The 23,410-nt window shown below is 43.9% G+C and overlaps 2 protein-coding genes across 3 annotated transcripts in view; both read right to left on the bottom strand.

Annotated features, from left to right (window-relative positions):
* EPHA6 (EPH receptor A6) overlaps nucleotides 1-23,410 on the bottom strand; it is a 1,167,010-nt gene that overhangs the window by 423,224 nt on the left and 720,376 nt on the right. The window lies entirely within an intron of this gene.
* The window catches only part of LOC143817012 (uncharacterized), a 77,995-nt gene continuing 63,797 nt past the window's right edge, over nucleotides 9,213-23,410 (bottom strand). Inside the window, exons 2-3 of the mRNA XM_077298055.1 lie at nucleotides 15,173-15,530; nucleotides 9,213-10,879 (exon numbers count right to left, since the gene is read on the bottom strand). Coding sequence (XP_077154170.1) covers nucleotides 9,966-10,879; nucleotides 15,173-15,530 — 1,272 coding nt within the window. The 3' untranslated portion in view covers nucleotides 9,213-9,965. The remainder of the gene's footprint in view (nucleotides 10,880-15,172; nucleotides 15,531-23,410) is intronic.

Below are 23,410 nucleotides of genomic sequence, written 5' to 3'. Positions count from 1 at the left end.
TTGGAACACTGCAGGTGCGTTAGTCAACCCAAAGGGCATCACCAAATTTTCAAAATGACCCTCAGGGGTATTAAAAGCCATCTTCCACTCATCACCTTGACGGACTCTTATGAGGTTGTACGCCCCCTGAGGTCAAGCTTGGTAAACCACTTAGCACCCGCCACCTGGTTGAACAAATCTGGTATCAGTGGCATAGGGTATGGATCACGAACCGTAATCTGGTTCAACTCCCTGAAATCCAAACACGGGTGTAATCTGCCATCTTTCTTCTTCACGAAGAAGAACCCTGCTGCCACAGGTGAGGATGACGGCCTGATGTGCCATAAAGTATCATATAGTGATATAACAAGACCATCATGATACAACGAAAACTCAACTGAATGAAATTAATTCCAATAATTAAATAAAAAACTAATATGAATTATTTAGCAAAGTAGCAAATGATTTTCAAAAAAATGTATAAAAATGGTATAAAAATCAAGGAACAAAGATGATTGTACAGTATATCTACAACATAAATGCTGTTAAAGTGGGTTACAAACTGGAGAGAACAAAAGACTACACAATTCTCAACCCGTTTCACTGCCAGCTGCATCTTCTTCAGGGGTACACGGACATCTTTCAGAAATTCTATGCACAGTTAACTGTTCATGAGAGACAAACAAGTTCTGTTTTTGTGGCCCAAAAATAAATATGAATAGTTGTACAAAAAAAAAGCAAAGAATAGATGGTTTAACTAGAAGCAGAGTAAATGGATATCCAAAAAATGGTGTAAACAATTAAGGAACAGAAATTAATATATACAGCTCCGGCAAAAATTAAGAGACCACTGCAAAATGTTCAGTTTGTCTGATTTTTCTCTTTATAGGTATATTTTTTTGAGTAAAATGTAGTTGTTCTTTTAGTCTATCAACTTCTGACATCATGTCTCCAAATTTCCAAGCCATAAATTTTGTATTTTTTTCAGAAAAAGAGAACTGGACAAAATTAAAAACAAACAAACAGTGCTTTCAGACCTCAAATAATGCAAAAAAAACAAGCTCATAATCATTTAGAAACAACAATACTAATGTTTTAACTCAGGAAAAGTTCAGAAATCAATATTTTGTGGAATAACCATGATTTTTAATCACAGATTTCATGCGTCTTGGCATGCTTTCCACCAGTCTTTCACACTGCTACTGGTGCAAAAATTTAAGCAGTTCTTCTTTGTTTGATGGCTTGTGACTATCATCATCCAATTCATTACATTCCAGAGATTTTCAATGGGGTTCAGGTCTGGAGACTGGGCTGTCCATGACAGGGTTTTGATGTGGTGGTCTCTTAATTTTTGCCAGAGCTGTATATATACTGTATATATATATATACAGTGGGTATGGAAAGTATTCAGACCCATTTAAATTTTTCACTCTTTGTTTCACTGCAGCCATTTGGTAAATTAAAAAAAGTTCATTTTTTTTCTCATTAATGTACACTCTGCACCCCATCTTGACTGAAAAAAAAATGTAGAAATTTTTGCAAATGTATTAAAAAGAAAAACTGAAATATAACATAGTCAAAAGTATTCAGACCATTTGCTCAGACACTCATATTTAAGTCACATGCTGTCCATTTCCTTGTGATCCTCCTTGAGATGGCTCTACTCCTTCACTGGAGTCCAGCTGTGTTTAATTAAACTGATAATATTTGATTTGGAAAGGCACACACCTGTCTATATAAGACCTCACAAGCTCACAGTGTATATCGGACCAAATGAGAATCATGAGGTCAAACGAACTGGCCAAGGAGCTTAGAGACAGAATTGTGGCAGGGCACAGATCTGGACAAGGTTACAAAAGAATTTCTGCAGTACACAAGGTTCCTAAGAGCACAGTGACCTCCATAATCCTTAAATGGTAGAAGTTTGGGACCACCAGAAGTCTTCCTAGACCTGGCTGTCCAGCTTAACTGAACAATCGTGGGAGAAGAGCCTTGGTGAGAGAGGTAAAGAAGAACCCCAAGATCATTGTGGCTGAGCAACAGAGATGCTGTAGGGAGATGGGAGAAAGTTCCACAAAGTCAACTATCACTGCAGCCCTCCACCAGTCGGGCTTTTATGGCAGAGTAGCCCGACTGAAGCCTCTCCTCAGTGCAAGACATATGAAAGCCCGCATAGAGTTTGCTAAAAAACACATGAAGAACTCCCAGACTATGAGAAATAAGATTCTCTGGTCTGATGAGATGAAGATAGACCTTTTGGTGATAATTCTAAGCGGTATTTGTATAGAAAGCCAGCCACTGTTCATCACCTGCCAAATACAATTCCAACAGTGAAACATGGTGGTGGCAACATCATGCTATGGGGGGGTTTGAGCTGCAGGGACAGGATGATTGGTTGTCATTGAAGGAAACATGAATGCAGCTAAGTACAGAGATATCCTGGATGAAAACCTCTTCCAGAGTGCTCTGGACCTCAGACTTGGCTGAAGGTTCACCTTTCAGCAAGACAATGACTCTAAGCACACAGCTAAAATAACAAAGGAGTAGCTTCAGAACAACTCTGTGACCATTCTTGACTGGCCCAGCCAGAGCCCTGACCTAAACCCAATTGAGCATCTCTGGAGAGACCTGAAATTGGATGTCCACCAACATTCACCATCAAAGCTGACGGAACTGGAGAGGATCTGCAAGGAAGAATGGCAGAGGATCCCCAAATCCAGGTGTGAAAAAACTGTTGCATCATTTCCAAGAAGACTCAAGACTGTACTAGCTCAAAAGGGTGCTTCTACTCAATACTGAGCAAAGGGTCTGAATACCTATGACATGTGATATTTCAGCTTTTCTTTCTTAATAAATATGCAAAAATTTCTACATTTCTGTTTTTTTTCAGTCAAGATGGGGTGCAGAGTGTACATTAATGAGAAAAAATGAACTTTTTTGAATTTGCGAAATGGCTGCAATGAAACAAAGAGTGAAAATTTTAAAGGGGTCTGAATACTTTCCATAGCCACTGTGTATGTATATATATATATATATATATATATATATATATATATATATATATATATATATATATATATATATACAGTACAGACCAAAATTTTGGACACAACTTCTCATTTAAAGATTTCTCTGTATTTTCATGACTATGAAAATTGTACACTCACACTGAAGGCATCAAAACTATGAATTAACACATGTGGAATTATATACTTAACAAAAAAGTGTGAAACAACTGAAATTATGTCTTATATTCTAGGTTCTTCAAAGTAGCCACCTTTTGCTTTGATGACTGCTTTGCACACTCTTGGCATTCTCTTGATGAGCTTCAAGAGGTAGTCACCAGGAATGGTTTTAACTTCACAGGTGTGCCCTGTCAGGTTTAATAAGTGGGATTTCTTGCCTTATAAATGGTGTTGGGACCATCAGTTGTGTTGTGCAGAAGTCTGGTGGATGCACAGCTGATAGTCCTACTGAATAGAATGTTAGAATTTGTATTATGGCAAGAAAAAAGCAGCTAAGTAAAGAAAAACGAGTGGCCATCATTACTTTAAGAAATGAAGGTCAGTCAGTCCGAAAAATTGGGAAATCTATGAAAGTGTCCCCAAGGGCAGTTGCAAAAACCATCAAGCGCTACAAAGAAACTGGCACACGTGAGGACCGCCCCAGGAAAGGAAGACCAAGAGTCACCTGTGCTTCTGAGGATAAGTTTCTCCGAGTCACCAGCCTCAGAAATCGCAGGTTAGCAGCAGCTCAGATTAGAGACCAGGTCAGTGCCACACAGAGTTCTAGCACCAATACATCTCTACAACAACTGTTAAGAGGAGACTTTGTACAGGAGGCCTTCATGGTAAAATAGCTGCTAGGAAACCACTGCTAAGGACAGGCAACAAGCAGAAGAGACTTGTTTGAGCTAAAGAACATAAGGAACGGACATTAGACCAGTGGAAATCTGTGCTTTGGTCTGATGAGTCCAAATTTGAGATCTTTGGTTCCAACCACCATGTCTTTGTGCAACGCAAAAAATGTGAACGGATGAACTCTACATGCCTGGTTCCCACCGTGAAGCATGGAGGAGGAGGTGTGATGGTGTGGGGGTGCTTTGCTGGTGACACTGTTGGAGATTTATTCAAAATTGAAGGCATACTGAACCAGCATGGCTACCACAGCATCTTGCAGCGGCATGCTATTCCATCCAGTTTGCGTTTAGTTGAACCATCATTTAGTTTTCAACAGGACAATGACCCCAAACACACCTCCAGGCTGTGTAAGGGCTATTTGACCAAGAAGGAGAGTGATGGGGTGCTACGCCAGATGACCTGGCCTCCACAGTCACCAGACCTGAACCCAATCGAGATGGTTTGGGGTGAGCTGGACCGCAGAGTGAAGGCAAAAGGGCCAACAAGTGCTAAGCATCTCTGGGAACTCCTTTAAGATTATTGGAAGACCATTCCCAGTGACTACCTCTTGGAGCTCATCAAGAGGATGCCAAGAGTGTGCAAAGCAGTCATCAAAGCAAAAGGTGGCTCCTTTGAAGAACATAGAATACAAGACATAATTTCAGTTGTTTCACACTTTTTTGTTAAGTATATATTTCCACATGTGTTAATTCATAGTTTTGATGCCTTCAGTGTGAATGTACAATTTTGATAGTCATGAAAATACAGAAAAATCTTTAAATGAGAAAGTGTGTCCAAACTGTTGGTCTGTACTGTATATAGAGAGAATAAAAGCCGGCAATTCAGCCGCGTAGAGTAAAATCACAGCAGGAGTCAACAGTATAGAAGAGATGAATTACATACAGTAAATACTCATAGAATAGGTAGATATATAGATGTCAGTGACATATACAATTAGAACGGTGTAGTACTGAACATGTATTTAATTAATAAAAGATTATTTTTCTGAAAAAAATGGTGGGCTCCCATGTAATTTTGTTAAACAAGCAGTGGGAAAGCCGATGGCTGGGGGCAGATGTTTATAGCCTAGGAAGTGGGTAATACCAATGGAGCTTTTCAGGCTATAATTATCAGCTCACAGTTGTATAATTAGCTTTTACTGTCTATTAAAATTGGGGACCCCTCCCAAAAAAATGAAGTGGGGTCCCTCTATAATTAATAAACAGCAAAGGCTATGCAGACAGCTGCGGGCTGATATTAATAGCTTAGGAAGGGGCCATGGATACTGGTCCCCCTCAGGCTAAAAACAACCGCTTAGCCACCCCAGAATAGCGTGAGAAAGTTCTTCTGCTTGTGGTGCCGTCAGACAGGTCCTGGGAGTTCACAGTCAGTGAACTCACTTCACCAATGTAAAGTCAGTGCAAGCGCTGTCGGAAATTTTCCCACAGTGCTCCCATTGATGTCAGAAAGGTGAAGTAAGTTCATTGACTGTGAACTCCCAGGATCTGTCTGACAGCACCATGTGCAGGAGAACTGGAGAAATCTTGCAGTGAGCGCATTGTGAGGATTCACAAGTCTGCAGTCACATAGAAACAGCAGACTTGTAGACTGAGGCCGAACAACCCCTTTAAGGCAAGGTTTTCGAGTGGCAGGAAAAAAGATGAATCGAGGCACTGTCATTAACTTTGCCAACTAGAGTTTTCTGAGGAAGAATGGGGTATCTGTATAGTTTGTTAGCATCTACATAACTCAACAACTCTCACTATTACAAATCCTCTTCGCAGGGGAGAGGATTTTATAATTAGTGATAGGTTTAGTAAATATTATTGATACGATCTCAATCCCATTTTTGGTACACTGAAATATTTTAAATCACATTGAACCTAATTCATATGGAAGTGAATTGCTATTCTTCTTTATCAAATAGGAGTCAAATAGAAGCTTTTACTTATAACAGTGGCTATTACACTGCTTTGATGATATGGACAAGCCTTCCTGGGTTAGGCGCTTTCATCTGGCAAGCCTGCTGTGTGCCTTCATGTATGAAAGACATAAACTGCCTGAGTGATCAATGAGAAAAATATAGTACATTTACTGATAGGATGAAACACTTAGCGTCCTACCAGATATGTAGCTTTAAGCTCTTTGGATCTGGTGGAGAAGCCCTGCGTTACCTGACCATAGTGATATATTAACCACAGCCAAACAGATATTAGAGTCAATGCAGCAGAGAAGAGTGCAGGAGTGCTACATGTAAGACTGCACAGCACTGTCATGACCTAGGAACTATGCGTAACATTAATAGGATTAGGAGAAAATAAATTAATATAGAAACTGCATTTTTGCACCTGTTGCCCAAAGCTGGATGCGCTCATCCGCCCTGCAAGTAGATGTATGTGTGCAAAATATGAGCAGACTTAGAAAATTAGAGAGCTGATGGTGTACTAAACAAAAACAATTATGGCCAATTTTCTTTCATTGGAAATCTTGTAAAAATATGATTGACAGATGGTGCAGGATTGAATTACATAAATGTTTCTCTCCAAATTTCTTCCTTTTCTTTATTAGCTCTGTGCTTGGGGTATAGGCAGTGTTTCGGGTGGGAAGGCATGAGATAATACATTTTTTGCAAATTAATAGGCAGCATGATGGCACTATGCTGTGTACGATCTAAGAAAAAACACTATGGAACTTAACATTTAGACAGTGAGCTAAATCTGACATTAATTTTGTCCATATACATAAGATTAAGTGTTACGACACTGTTGCAGGATATCCCGGGACAAGGGGTTCCTTCCCTATCACTAAAGCTAGGGGTGCCCTAGCTATCCCTGTTTCCTGGATTACTTCTGATGGTGAAGATGCCAGGGCCACGTGCCTTGCTGAGCTCCTAAATCAGCACTTATCTGTTCTCTCCCCCACCCAGGGAAAAGGGGAGTTGTAGTGTATAAGAATACACAAATCAGACTAGCGAGATAAGAAATACAGGGATAAATGAAAATGACAATTATACAATTATGAACTCACATACAACAAAGTGGAACATCGGGAAGAAAAGGAAGGAAAAACCAAATAGGAGAGGATGAGGATATGCATACAGACATACCACCAAGCAACAGTCCTCTGAACAACACTCCAAATACCTCCTCAATCAAAAAACAACTCCAACGCCACAACAAGGCGGTATGAAACTGACACTGGCAATCCCTGCTTACTAGAGGCCAGTATATACAGGAAGGGTCATTTATATGGATTCACCTGGGTGGGCCATTTATAAAGTTGGATGCAAAATGGCTGACTTCAAAATGGCCACCATGGTTACCACCCATCTTGAAAAGTTTTCCACCTCCCATATACTAATGTGCCACAAACAGGAAGTTGATATCACCAACCATTCCCATTTTATTTAGGTGTATCCATATACATGGCCCACCCAGGTCTATCCATATAAATGGACCACCCTGTATAACAGAGGGGAGTGGCCAAAACTGAACATCTGAGACCATCAAAGCAGGAAAGCTCCAGGAGCTTTCAACTAAACAGATTAACCCCTGCATGATTTAATATGATGGTTAAGTGCTTCTAATCAGTGAAGGAGTATGTGAAATCAGACATTATGGTCTTCTGGCCCCGTTTATCAGAACTAGACAAACATCTAGGCATGTGAAGGCACGGCTCACATGTGCTCTCATTGGCAAATCATGATGTCTAGATATTGAGTTTAATATGGCCAATTCTTTTATTTTCAGAAGGAATAGTCCGTCGCCAGAAGGGCTTCCTTGTGAATGATTTACTCCCCTTTTCCCCTTAGTCCTCGATGAACATATATTGGGACCATCAAGAAATCAAGGATTATCAGTTCATGAGCAAGACAAGACTTGAAAGATTTTTGTTTTGTTACATATTTCTCTCACAAAATGAGATCCTCCTGCAGTGCTATTCCTGTTAAAAGAGATGTCTAGGGTCCAAAACAAGGGGTCTAATTTTTTTTTTCAAAAACAGAGCCACTTTTGTTTATGGGCTGTCCGTAGTGGGAGTTGGAAGTTTCGCCCCCAGCAGTTCACCCCCAGCATTTCGCCCCCAGCAGTTTGCCCCCAGCAGTTCGCCCCCAGGTACACTTCACCCCTGAACATTTCGCCCCCAGCATTTCGCCCCCAGGATGTTTCGCCCCCGCACATTTCGCCCCCGCACATTTCGCCCCCAGCAGTTCGCCCCCGGATGTTTCGCCCCCGGATGTTTCACCCCCAGCAGTTCGCCCCCGGATGTTTCGCCCCCAGCAGTTCGCCCCCGGATGTTTCGCACCCGGATGTTTCGCCCCCAGCAGTTCGCCCCCGGATGTTTCGCCCCCAGCAGTTCGCCCCCGGATGTTTCGCCCCCAGCAGTTCGCCCCCGGATGTTTCGCCCCCAGCAGTTCGCCCCCGGATGTTTCGCCCCCAGCAGTTCGCCCCCGTATGTTTCGTCCCCGGATGTTTCGCCCCCAGCAGTTCGCCCCAGGATGTTTCGCCCCCAGCAGTTCGCCCCCGGATGTTTTGCCCCCGGATGTTTTGCCCCCAGCAGTTCGCCCCCGGATGTTTCGCCCCCAGCAGTTCGCCCCCGGATGTTTCACCCCCAGCAGTTCACCCCCGGATGTTTCGCCCCCGGATGTTTTGCCCCCAGCAGTTCGCCCCCGGATGTTTCGCCCCCAGCAGTTCGCCCCCGTATGTTTCGTCCCCGGATGTTTCGCCCCCAGCAGTTCGCCCCAGGATGTTTCGCCCCCAGCAGTTCGCCCCCGGATGTTTTGCCCCCGGATGTTTTGCCCCCAGCAGTTCGCCCCCGGATGTTTCGCCCCCAGCAGTTCGCCCCCGGATGTTTCACCCCCAGCAGTTCACCCCCGGATGTTTCGCCCCCGGATGTTTTGCCCCCAGCAGTTCGCCCCCGGATGTTTCGCCCCCAGCAGTTCGCCCCCGGATGTTTCACCCCCAGCAGTTCACCCCCGGATGTTTCGCAGCAGCAGTTTGCCCCCGGATGTTTCGCCCCCGGATATTTCGCACCCAGCAGTTCGCCCCTGGATGTTTCGCACCCAGTAGTTCGCCCCTGGATGTTTCAACCCCAGATGCTTCGTCCCCAAGCAGTTCACCCCCGGATGTTTCCCCCCAGCAGTTCGCCCCCCGGATGTTTTGCATCCAGCAGTTCGCCCCCAGATGTTTCTCCCCCAGCAGTTCGCCCACAGATGTTTCACCCCCAGATGTTTTGCCCCCAGCAGTTCATCCCTGGATGTTTTGCCTCTAGCAATTTGCTCCTGGATCTTTCACATCCGGGAAAGACCTGCCTGAACTGAACATTGGCAGGTTTGCTTATCACTAATAATACACCATATGAGTCTAAGATATATAATTCTGATCAAATTAGTTTTTTTATTTTAAAACTTTGTTTTCTAGATGAGTAATTTTACAAACAGACAGGAAAATAGTAGGATTTCATTGGTTACTAAGGAGGTCGTGCCCCTTTGGTAGCAGAACGGATCCTGGCTCCCTATGATACATTCAGGGCTGCTTGTTCACAGCCCTATGCAAAGCTCCCCTTCACCCTCCGCTCATGTGCTCTGTCCTGGACAAGAGGAGGGCTCCCCCTGCCTGTGTAAAGCCATTACAGGATGGAACACATAGGGGGGCTTTGCAGAGGGCTGTAAACCAGCAGCCCTTTATACATCATAGGGAATATATTGCTAGTTGCATGCTCCTGTGCAGCCACACCCTCTATAATCCATCCACAAGTACTGCTACTAAGGAGAAACAACCTCCTTAGCAACCACTGAAATCCTGCAGCACATGGAGCTTTAACTTGGATGAGACTTTTCACACAGAAGTGAAGCTGCTGGGAGGTCTCCTTTGGAAATGAATATCATGGGCACAGGTACTATAACATACCATATTTTTTGTAGAGTTATGCTTTAACTGTATGTATCAAAACTGTTTAAACAAGAAACATAAAAAGGTATAGAGGGGAAGGATTAGAGAAAAAGAGAAAATACAAATTACAGGTTATAATGCTTGAATTATTTTACAGCTAAGAACACTGCTCTCAAAACATACAATATGTGACCATGAACTAAAATTCAAAGCTGTAGGCAATGCCTCTCAGATAATCCATCAAGCTTCTATTATTGAAATCTTGCACGATACGTTTAACCCTTGCTGAAATTGCAGCATACTTTTTGTTTCTTGCAGCAATGGGATTTCCTGCTATTATCTGAATAATTTCAAAACTATGGAGCTCTTGCTGATGTTTCAGACAGTTAATGAACCGGTATATATTTTGGAAAAGAGTACCACATGTTTCTCGAAAGCTACGGTGCCATCCTTCGACATCATTATTTGTTCGCTGTTGATCATTCAATGTTCGCTCATACACATTCCAGAATTGAATTGGAAACAAAGGTGCTTGACGTCCTCTGCGATTCATTCGACCGATATAGCTGTCTTCAAAATAGTTAGCAATAGGTATTGCTTCTTGTGGAAAGTCAGGATCTTCCACCAACTCTTCAAATGATTGCACAACATTCTGTGGTGGTAGAAAGGCCAGGGCAGGTATCATGCGTATCCAACGGGCAAAATCATGGTCACCTTGGTATTGCATCTTGAGTCCTTCATTTTGAACTTTACGCCAAACCGACTGTGATAGGTGGAAAAAGCAACCAGTCTTCACAAGGTTGGGGAATTCACTTTCAAATGCCTGTATTGCAGCTAGTTCAAAATCCAACATCAGGTTGTCTGGCTGCAGTCCAGGCTGCAAGTTCTTCAGCTCTTGCAGCAACCTCTGGTATGTAGAACGGCTCTTGTCTGTCAGCAAGGTGTACACTAGCGGAACAACAAGGCCGCTGTGGACTACATGGATTGTGTAAAGTTGCTTAAACAAGGCTGGTGTAGTGAAAAACATGCCATCAGCAAACCACTCTTTACTTTGTGCCAGTAGATGGAGATTGTCTCTTGTTCCAAATATCAACATACGGCTGTGTCCATTTCCTAATTTAAAATGAAAGTATTAGTAGAGGAAATAACAGAAAAAGTGTAACAAGCAGCAGACAGAGAATTTTGGGATAAATTCACAAAAAAAAATATCCTAATCAGAAGCCTCTGTTCATATCTCACATTAAAAACTCACATTTTGCTCCAGATTTTCGGATTTCATAATAAAAAAACTGAAGCAAAATCTAGTGTGAAGGGGCCAACCAATAGTTTTTTACAACATATATTGTCCCAGTGGAAAATGATATATTTTTGTTTAAAATTAAAATTACTTCCAAACTTGAAATAGGTCACATTTTTAGGGTACCTTTAGACCCTTCAACTAGACGGCCGTTCAGCACGGCCGATCGCCGCCATGCTGAACAGCTGTCTAGTTGACAGCCTCATCCAGACGCGGCGTGCGGCTAGACGTCTGAATAAATGACTGGGAGGGCCGCCCGCCTGAATGAGGTGTTCCATTCAAGCGGATGGGCGCGCTAGTCGTCGGGTGGGCAGGGCGGACGTTCGTGACTATGCTGTCTCATTGAGAGGATTGTGCAGGATGCCAAAAACGCCAGTAAAATCACCAGTGTGCTTTTGGCCTAAGGCATAACTGAATGGTCCATTAGGCTGGGGTCATATGCAGCATTAATGTGTAAATCCCATCCACATGCTGATGAAAAAATTTTGTTTACAAAAAAAAAACATGCAGTGCAGCATGTCAATGTATGCTGCCATTATACAAAGAAAATTCCAGCCATTCAGATAAGAGGCTGAAATCCTGCACTAAAAGCTGCACCTAAATCCATAGAGTTAAGTGAAGAGTTTGATACAGAATTAGGGTACGACAATAGTGGCCACAATTGCAGGCACAAATAGATTCCTGTGGGATCTGCAGTTGCTACCGCAATTACAGCCGCTGCGGAGATGCCGCTCCGCAATCCCCTTCCATCAGTGGGCACGAGGCCTCAGGCTTTATCCAGACAAGCTGGATTTACAGGCGTATTCCGTGCTGTGTTTCCTGAATGAAACCCGCCCTTTCATGTCTATGGTGCGGGTTACGGGCAGATTCCGGCTGGGGCCAGAAAACGCCCCACCGGAAAATAGCTTCAAAGCTATTTTCCGGCGGATCCCGTGCTTAACTTGCCCATTCAAGGGAATGGGCAAGAGGGAAACCTCCTGAAAAATGCCTGCAAACCACTGGAAAAACGCTTGGTTTAGGCAATAGCAAGGCATGGCCACGCCCATAGCAGAGCTTGGCCACATCCCCTATTTGCAGAAGCGTTTTGCCAAAGCGCTTAAAAAGTGCTTGCAAGCAGCAGGCAAAATGCCTCTGCAAATCATGGCGTATCTCACCTGAGCTCTGGAGTTCAGCCCGACCTGTCCACGGATCTGCAGGACTGAACTACGAGAGCCGAGGAATCAGCCGGCGATGGCAGTTCAGCCCATGCATGCCCCAGACAGGCGAGGCTGAACTCCGGGGCAGCATCCAGGACAGGTATAGCCAGTACAATGCTGCATATTTGGAATTAGTGCTGGCCGATCCAATCACTGAAGATCGTAATTTATTACGATTTTCAGGCTGATCGTTATTTTAAATTACGATCCGATTTGTAGCCAGATCATGATGATGATCAGAATTAGAAATCGGAATCCTCCGTAATCTGAAAACACTGTCCGGGCATACATGCCTGAACAGTGTGCGTTATATATATATATTTACACACACACACACACACTGTACGGGTGTACAGCGTGTGTGCATATTTAGCTTTAGTAATTGGCACCAGGCTGCACTGTTAAAAAATAAACAAACCCAGTTACTCACCTCTTTCTCCAGTGTCCAGTACTGGCTCCGGCTCTTAGCCCAGCAGTGCAGGGAATCCCGAAATCCGGGCGGCGCATTGCCGCCTCTGTGCCTGCCGTACTATAACTACAATGGAGAGTGATCCCAGGACCGCTCACTAGACGGTCCTGGGAAAGCACCACATCACGTCACAGAACAGCCCGGCACATGTGCAGAGGTGGTGATGCACAACCCAGAATGCATAGCGTTGGGATTTCGGAATTCCCTGCACCGCCAGAGACAGCGCTGGACACCGGAGAGAGTTGAATAACTGGGTTTGTTTATTTTTTAACAGCGCAGCTTGGAGCCATTATACAGTACAGACCAAAAGTTTGGACACACCTTCTCATTTAAAGATTTTTCTGTATTTTCATGACTATGAAAATTGTACAATCACACTGAAGGCATCAAAGCTATGAATTAACACATGTGGAATTATATACTTAACAAAAAAAAGTGTGAAACAACTGAAAATATGTCTTATATTCTAGGTTCTACAAAGTAGCCACCTCTTGCTTTGATGACTGCTTTGCACACTCTTGGCATTCTCTTGATGAGCTTCAAGAGATCATCACCGGGAATGGCCTTCCAATAATCTTGAAGGAGTTCCCAGAGATGCTCAGCACTTGTTGGCCCTTTTGCCTTCACTCTGCGGTCCAGCTCACCCCAAACCATCTCGATTGGGTTCAGGTCTAGCGACTGTGGAGGCCAGGTCATCTGGCATAGCACCCCATCACTCTCCTTCTTGGTCAAATAGCCCTTACACAGCCTGGAGGTGTGTTTGGGGTCATTGTCCTGTTGAAACATAAATGATGGTCCAACTAAACGCAAACAGGATGGAATAGCATGCCGCAGCAAGATGCTGTGGTAGCCATGCTGGTTCAGTATGCCATCAATTTTGAATAAATCCCCAACAGTGTCACCAGCAAAGCACCCCCACACCATCACACCTCCTCGTATATGCTTCACAGTGGGAACCAGGCATGTAGAGTCCATCCGTTCACCTTTTCTGTGTCGCACAAAGATACGGTGGTTAGAACCAAAGATCTCAGACCAAAGCACAGATTTCCACTGGTCTAATGTCCATTCCTTGTGTTCTTTAGCCAAAACAAGTGTCTTCTGCTTGTTGCCTGTCCTTAGAAGTGGTTTCCTAGCAGCTATTTTACCATGAAGGCCTGCTGCACAAAGTCTCCTCTTAACAGTTGTTGTAGAGATGTGTCTGCTGCTAGAACTGTGTGTGGCATTGACCTGGTCTCTAATCTGAGCTGCTGTTAACCTGCGATTTCTGAGGCTGGTGACGGATAAACTTATCCTCAGAAGCAAAGGTGACTCTTGGTCTTCCTTTCCTGGGGCGGTCCTCATGTGAGCCAGTTTCTTTGTAGCACTTGATGGTCTTTGCAACTGTTCACAATTTTTCGGACTGACTGCCCTTCATTTCTTAAAGTAATGATGGCCACTCGTTTTTCTTTACTTAGCTGCTTTTTTCTTGCCATAATACAAATTCTAACAGTCTATTCAGTAGGACTAACAGCTGTGTATCCACCAGACTTCTGCACAACACAACTAATGGTCCCAACACCATTTATAAGGCAATAAATTCCACTTATTAAACCTGACAGGGCACACTCGTGAAGTGAAAACCATTCCCGTAACTACCTCATGAAGCTCATCAAGAGAATGCCAAGAGTGTGCAAAGCAGTCATCAAAGCAAAGAACCTAGAATATAAGACATAATTTCAGTTGTTTCACACTTTTTTGTTAAGTATATAATTAAACATGTGTTAATTCATAGTTTTGATGCCTTCAGTGTGAATGTACAAATTTCATAGTCATGAAAATACAGAAAAATCTTTACATGAGAAGGTGTGTCCAAACTTTTGGTCTGTACTGTATATATGCAAGAAAGCTGGAAGAAGAGTGGCTCAACTGAGATTGTTGCTGAGGACTCAGTGTGCTGCTAGAGCAGGGGTTGGCTTCCGCCCGTACTTAACATGCATCCATGAAGAAAGACCTCCGCACTGCTGAAGTCCTATACAAATCCTTTATTGCATTACAAAGTTCCAAAAGTGCCAGACCACCATCACCCACCCACATATATACATATATACACACACACTGTTTGGGCGTACAGTGTGTATATATATATATATATATATATATATATATATATATATATATATATATATATATATATATAAATAGCTCTGGAGAATTAATTCCAATCTTTTGGTATGATCAGCCCGATCTGATCCTATCTTTCCAGTAATCGGCCAACACTAGTTGGAATCAGTAGGCCTCGCTACATTATGTTACCCTAAAAGTTTCCCTTGAAGGCAAAAATCACATAGTATTTTATATCAGCACCTTACAGTCTAGCATTTTTCACATTTGTGCAAAATAAACTTTGCAGTAATTATGCATAATGGAATTGTTTTAATACAATGTTCAATGGTTAAGTAGCTTACCAGAGTCATGCAGAAGGAACTGCTGCTGGACACCATCAATACTGATCTCCTGGAACTCCAGGGGGATAACAAGTTGATCAAGGGTTTGAGGTAACCTTGGGATATTGCCAAGTTGCCTTGCTAATCGTATTGTCCTCTTCAGTGATGCTTTCCTTGGGAGAAGTGCTGCAACATTAGAATGGGCTCCTGAAATGACATCTGTGAGAATCTGTTGTGGTGTCTCCTGTGTTGTCCTTGCCCTGGTGACTGCCTCATTAACAAGTTGGATTGCTTTAGGTCTTGCAGCTTGTGCTGCGTGACTGTGAAGATTGACTACTTTCACAACTTCGCCAGATTCTTCATTGGTCCAAACACGTCCCTTGCAAGTCGACCATTTTTCACATACCCAGATGGAATGGACATCATCAGCGGTTCGTTTGGAAAATAAGTAAATGTGATTCTCATGGACCAACTTCCTCCTTCCACGTTTGGACAGAACTGAATTCATAGTTGTAGAAAGTGAATTGCTGTGGAAGCTGACTGATTTTTTGTGGCAGTACACTTCGCTCTTTGTGGAGATTTCAGACACTGCTATATTCTGATGTACAGGTGGAATAAAAGCTAGTCTAATGTAACTTGCAGGACATGTGACCTGCTACTTGTTACATCTGCAACAAAACTTGCAACAAAGCAGGTCAGTGCTGGGTCAGGTAAAAGTTCAAAATTGTTTAGATTTTAGGCCTCTTGCACACTGTAATTTTAGAGTGGTTTCACACTTGTGTTTGTGGCCGCCAGAGGTCAATCCGCTCTGGATCTGACATCCAGCTGACCCCAGGGCAATGCTGGCGGAATGCTGGCATTCCGCTCGCATTGCCCATAGAAGTGAACGGCTCGGTTCCGTGATCTGCAGCCGCCCGTTCGCTTTCATAATGCCGCATTCCGCTATCAGTGTCAGAATAAAAAGAAGAGCTTTTTCTTCTTTTCGTTTCGCTGCAGGTTAGCGGAATGCGGCATCACAGAAGCGAACGGGCGGCCTGTAGTGCATATGTAGCGGAAGTGTGAAAGCACCCTTATGCTGCCACTGTTTTAGAACTCCAAAGCTCGTGCTTTACTCGCATTTTTCAGAGGGCTTTTGTGAGCGCTCTCGGTAATGACCCATAAGATACAGGCTATTGATGAATGCTAAGTGCTCAAAAATAGCTCCTGTAATAAAATAAAAAGAGCTGGCCGAAACAACTCCTCGCTTTTCCAGCCATTGACTTATTTACTATATAACTGTCTAAGGGTCACTTTCGTCTTTCTGTCTGTAACGTTTTATTCGTATATTCATTTGTCGCGGCGTCTGTCAAGTCTCTGATTGGTCATGGCAAAACACCCACGACCATTGCCACGACCAATCAGCGATGGTCACAGTCTGCCAGAAAAATGGCCGCTGCTTCACTGCCCTGCACTCACTGCTGACCGCTCACACAGGGTTAATGCCAGCGTTAATGGATCGCGGTGTACCGCACTCCGTTAATGCTGCTATTAACCCTGTGTTACATAGTTACATAGTTATTGAGGTTGAAGGAAGACTTTAAGTCCATCTAGTTCAACCCATAGCCTAACCTAACATGCCCTAACATGTTGATCCAGAGGAAGGCAAAAAGAACCCATGTGGCAAAGAGTAAGCTCCACATTGGGGAAAAAAATTCCTTCCCGACTCCACATACGGCAATCAGACTAGTTCCCTGGATCAACGCCTTTATCAAGGAATCTAGTGTATATACCCTGTAACATTATACTTTTACAGAAAGGTATCCAGTCCCCACTTAAATTTAAGTAATGAATCACTCATTACAACATCATACGGCAGAGAGTTCCATAGTCTCACTGCTCTTACAGTAAAGAATCCGCGTCTGTTATTATGCTTAAACCTTCTTTCCTCCAGACGTAGAGGATGCCCCCTTGTCCCTGTCTCAGATCTATGATTAAAAAGATCATCAGAAAGGTCTTTGTACTGTCCCCTCATATATTTATACATTAACATAAGATCACCCCTTAGTCTTCGTTTTTCCAAACTAAATAGCCCCAAGTGTAATAACCCATCTTGGTATTGCAGACCCCCCAGTCCTCTAATAACCTTGGTCGCCCTTCTCTGCACCCGCTCCAGTTCAGCTATGTCTTTCTTATACACCGGAGACCAGAACTGTGCACAGTATTCTAAGTGTGGTCGAACTAGTGACTTGTATAGAGGTAAAATTATGTTCTCCTCATGAGCATCTATGTCTCTTTTAATACATCCCATTATTTTATTTGCCTTTGTAGCAGCTGCCTGACACTGGCCACTGAATATGAGTTTGTCATCCACCCATACACCCAGGTCTTTTTCATTGACGGTTTTGCCCAGAGTTTTAGAATTAAGCACATAGTTATACATTTTATTACTTCTACCCAAGTGCATGACCTTACATTTATCCCCATTAAAGCTCATTTGCCATTTATCAGCCCAAGCTTCTAGTTTACATAAATCATCCTGTAATATAAAATTGTCCTCCCCTGTATTGATTACCCTGCAGAGTTTAGTGTCATCTGCAAATATTGAAATTCTACTCTGAATGCCCCCTACAAGGTCATTAATAAATATGTTAAAAATAAGAGGGCCCAATACTGACCCCTGTGGTACCCCACTGCTAACCGCGACCCAGTCCGAGTGTGCTCCATTAATAACCACCCTTTGTTTCCTATCCCTGAGCCAGCTCTCAACCCACTTACACATATTTTCCCCTATCCCCATTACTCTCATTTTATGTAACAACCTTTTGTGTGGCACCGTATCAAAAGCTTTGGAAAAGTCCATATACACTACGTCCACTGGGTTCCCTTGGTCCAGTCCGGAACTTACCTCTTCATAGAAGCTGATCAAATTAGTCTGACATGAGCGGTCCCTAGTAAACCCGTGCTGATACTGGGTCATGAGGTTATTCCTCTTCAGATACTCCAGTATAGCATCCCTTAGAATGCCCTCCAGGATTTTACCCACAGTAGAGGTTAAGCTTACTGGCCTATAATTACCGAGTTCAGTTTGTGCCCCTTTTTTGAATATTGGCACCACATTTGCTATACGCCAGTCCTGTGGTACAGACCCTGTTATTATGGAGTCTTTAAAGATTAAAAATAATGGTCTATCAATGACTGTACTTAGTTCATGCAGTACTTGGGGGTGTATCCCATCCGGGCCCGGAGATTTGTCAATTTTAGTGATTTTAGACGCCGCTGTACTTCCTGCTGGGTTAAGCAGGTGACATTTAATGGGGAATTTTTATCACTAGTCATTTTGTCTGCCATGGGATTTTCTTTTGTAAATACTGATGAAAAAAAGTCATTTAGCATATTGGCCTTTTCTTCATCCTCATCCACCATTTCACCCAGACTATTTTTAAGGGGGCCAACACTGTCATTTTTTAGTTTCTTACTATTTAAAAGTTGTGACCAACTTTTCACTATTGATCGTGCCTATGCAGCATCAATAGTGAAAAGATGTAATGTTAAAAATAAAAAAAATTTAAAAAAGTTATTCTCACCCCCTCAGATGTCGCGCTGTCCTCCGCCCCTCTCTCCAGTGCACGCCGTGCCTTCCGGTCCGAATGATGCTATGCGTCCAGGACCTGCAATGATGTCACGGTCATGTGACCGCAACGTCATCGCAGGTCCTATGCTCAGACCGGAAGCCACTGCCAGCACTGCAGAGAGGCGCGAGGACTTCAGGGCCCGTGGCTGAGGTGAGTATATCTTTATTATTTTTTTTTTAACACGAATATAGTGCCCACATTCCTAGACTACGTGGGCAGTGCAATATACTATGTGACAAGTGCAATATACTATGTCGGCTGGCCAATATACTACATGTGCTGTGCAATTTACTACGTGGACTGTGCAATTTACGTGCGCTGTCCAAAATACTACTTCGGCTGTCCAATATACTACATGGCCTGTGCAATGTACTACGTGGACTGTCCAATATACTACATAACCTGTGCAACATACCACGTGGGTGCGCCTTCTAGAATACCCAATACGTTAGAATCGGGCCACCATCTAGTATATTCAAAATTGGCAATCTTCTTAGCGATTTTCCAGTGCTTAGCACTTGGGAAAGTGGCTACTGTGAAAGAGGTCTTAGGGCTAAAACACAAGGCCAAAATTCCCTGCCTAATTTTGGGCCAAAACATCTGGGGGGGCAAAAAGCTGGGGGTGAAACATCCGGGGCAAACTGCTGGGGGCGAAACATCGGGGGCGAAACATCCGGGGTGAACTGCTGGGGGCGAAACATCCAGGTGCGAAACATCCGGGGGCGAACTGCTGGGGGCAAAACATCCGGGGGCGAACTGCTGGGGGCGAAACATCCAGGGGCGAACTGCTGGGGGCGAAACATCCGGGGGCGAAACATCCGGGGGCGAACTGCTGGGGGCGAAACATCCGGGGACGAAACATCCGGGGGCGAACTGCTGGGGGCGAAACATCCGGGGGCGAACTGCTGGGGGCGAAACATCCGGGGGCGAAACATCCGGGGGCGAACTGCTGGGGGCGAACTGCTGGGGGCGAAATGTGCGGGGGCGAAATGTGCGGGGGCGAAACATCCTGGGGGCGAAATGCTGGGGGCAAAATGTTCGGGGGCGAAGTGTACCTGGGGGCGAACTGCTGGGGGCGAACTGCTGGGGGCGAACTGCTGGGGGCGAACTGCTGGGGGCAAAACTTCCTAAAACCGTCTGTAGTATTGCAGTTCTGCTCAATTTTCATGAATGGGAAATAAGCTGCAATACCAGGCACAGCCTTTGGACGAGAGTGGTGCTGTTTCTGAAAAAAACAAAAAAAAAAGACCCCTTTATATATAATTTCATTCAACCGCATAAAACTTTTCTTTTTCAGTAGCATTAGCCTTAGATGTGGATAGCACAGTTAATATTTTCAGCCCATCATATCTCTTTATCTATCTCAAAAGCCTCTCGGTGCATCTGAAAATATAAAAGAACAGACAGATATCGAGAAACTTAAAACCAGCGACAATTTCAATTGATTTAGGACGTGTCAGCGTCTAAATAGAAAGTCAAAAGAAAAAAAAGGAGAAAAGGGGAATGAAAATGAATGACGGTGTCTGCTTGAGTTATAGTCATTCATTTTCAGACTAATGATGCACACTTGGTCACAAATACACAATTTGCCTGTTGCATCAGTGATTTGTTGCAATGCTTTAAGTAGTCACTGATATCATCTTGCTTATGAGCCATTTCAGCATTGATCTTTGTATTCTTAATAAACGACCGGAGGAAAGAGACATTTGTTTTACTGCTGTCTTTCTGAGATAAAATGACTCATTGCACGAACAAAATTGGCAACCTTTGTGTTGGGAGAAAAATTCAATACTAAACATAATGGATGAAAAGAGGCAGTAAGATCTGGTGAATAAAAAAAGTGCATTGTTTGGACCTGACAATCTCTCTGTTAATGCTCTTCAGTCTAAGCGTATATTCATGTGTCAGAATTGCATATGGTAAATCCATTGTGCATTTATTTGAGGATTCAAAGGAGAAATCCAAGGTTGATAAATCAGATTTCGGCCAGTTCCACACGTCCTGATATTTCCAGTACCAGAAAAACCGGTACCAGAGATATCTGTGTCCGTGTGTGTATTACGTGCGGCACACGTGTGACAACCCTGTGCCACATCAGTACCACACGGACGGCTGCCGGGGAAGAAGCACTACAGTAAGCACTGTTCCCCGGTGGCTGGTGCTGAAGACGGCTCTCATCATTCTCCCCTGCTCTGCCGGCGATCAGCGCTAGCAGAGGAGAATTATGAGATTTATCTTAAAGTCCAAACAATGACAGCAGATGGTGGCTTTTGAGACTCTTACCCCCATCATCCGACACCTGCTGCAGTTAATAACAGTGACAGCAGGAGCGGATGATCAGCGTATTCCACAGCTGCTGCCTGCAATTTAACAAAATAAATGAATGAAAAACCCAACGTGGGTTCCCCCCTATTCTTTTGAACCTACCAGACAAAACTCACAGCTGGGGGCTGCAACCCTCAGCTGTCAGCTTCTGCAAGGTTGGTTATCAAGAATAAAGGGATCCGCATGCTGTTTTTTTAATTATTTAAATAAATAATTTTAAAAAAATGGCGTGGGGTCCCCCCATGTATGACAATTAGCCTTGCTAAAGCTCACAGCTGGGGGCTGGTATTCTCAGGCTGGTAAGGGGCATTGATATAGGTCCCCCAGCCTAAAGACAGCAGCCCACAGCTGCCCAGAAAAGGCTCATCTATTAGATGCGCCAATTCTGGCGCTTTGCCCAGCTCTTCCCACTTGCCCTGTAGCGGTGGCAAGTGGGGTTCATTTTTGTGGGGTTGATGTCACCTTTGTATTATCAGGAGACATCAAGCCCTCGGTTTAGCAATGGAGAGGTAGCTATAAGACACCAATCCATTACTAATCCTATAGTTATATCTGTATATATATAATCGTCTAAGGGGTACTTCCGTCTGTCTGTCTGTCTGCCACGGAAATCCCGTGTCGCTGATTGGATGGGTACAGTCCGGCCGCGAATTCGCCCCTTCCTACTCTGTCTGTGCCCCCTCCATACTCCCCTCAGTCAGCGCTCACACAGGGTTAATGGCTGCGTTACACCACATTATGCCGCGGTGTAACGCAGTCCGTTAACGCTGCTATTAACCCTGTGTGACCAACTTTTTACTATTGATGCTGCCTATGCAGCATCAATAGTAAACAGATCTAATGTTAAAAATAATAAAACAAATAAAAAGTCATTATATACTCACCTTCCGGCGCCTTTCCCGCTCCTCGCGACCCTTCCGGGCCATGCATTGCTGTCTCGCGAGATGATGATGTAGCGGTCTCGCGAGACCGCTGCGTCATCATCTTGCGAGACTGCAATGCATTCTTGGAACCGGAGTGTCGCGAGGAGCATCGCTAAACGCCTCGCCTGGATCCGGGAGCCGACAGCCGACAGAAGGTGAGTATATAAGTATTTTTTATTTTAATTCTTTTTTTAACAGGGATATGGTGCCCACATTGCTATATACTACGTGAGCTGTGTTATATACTGTGTGGGCTGTGTTATATTCTACGTCTCTGTGCTATAAACTACGTGGGCTGTGCTATATACTACGTGGGCTGTGTTATATACTACGTGAGCTGTGTTATATACTGCATCTCTGTGCTATATACTACGTGGGCTGTGCAATATATTACGTGGCTGGGCAATATACTACGTGGCTGTGTTATATACTGCGTGAGCTGTGCTATATACTACGTGAGCTGTGCTATATACTACATGGCTGTGTTATATACTATGTGGGCTGTACTATATACTATGTAGCTGTGCAATATACATGGCTGGGCAATATACTACGTGGCTGTGCTATATACTATGTGGCTGTGTTATATACTGCGTAGGCTGTGTTATATACTATGTGACCTGTGTTATATACTACATGGGCTGTGTTATATACTACATGGGCTGTGCTATATACTGCATGGGCTGTGCTATACACTGTGTGGGCTGTGCTATATACTACGTGGGCTGTTATACACTGCGTGGGCTGTGTCCTGTACTACGTGGGCTGTGCTATATACTACGTGGCTGTGCTATATACTATGCAGCTGTGCTATATACTACGCAGCTGTGCTATATGCTACGTGGCTGCGTTTTATGCTACGTGGCTGTGCTATATGCTATATGGGCTGTGCTATATGCTACGTGGGCTGTTATATACTACGTGGCCTGTGCTATATACTATGTGGCCTGTGCTATATGCTATATGGATGTGCTATATGCTACATGGGCTATGTTATATGCTACGTGGGCTGTGTTATATGCTACTTGGCTATGGTATACTTCTATATTTCTGTTGTATCTGTGCATCATGAATCGTGGTATGTGTTAAAGAGGGGGGTCCACTGAGACTCTTTCACCCGGGGCCCTCAAAAACCTGGAGCCGGCCCTGGCTTCACTGATTGGTCACGCCTGGCTGGCCGCGAACAATCAGCGTCAGGCGCAGTCCGGCCGCGAATTAGCGTGGAATTTGAACCACGCTTCGCTAATTGGTCACGCCCGGCCAGCCGAATCCTGTGTATAAATTGCATTATTCTGAAAACTTGATAAATAAATTACATACATATTCTAGAATACCCGATGCATTAGAATCGGGTCACCATCTAGTGTTAAATAAAGACACAGCCAGAATAAAATCCTTTA

This window comes from Ranitomeya variabilis, chromosome 3 (assembly GCF_051348905.1).
Source record: "Ranitomeya variabilis isolate aRanVar5 chromosome 3, aRanVar5.hap1, whole genome shotgun sequence".
NCBI lineage: Eukaryota > Metazoa > Chordata > Amphibia > Anura > Dendrobatidae > Ranitomeya > Ranitomeya variabilis.
The sequence above is the reverse complement of the archived record's forward strand: the minus strand, read 5'-3'. Positions and strand labels throughout refer to the sequence as shown.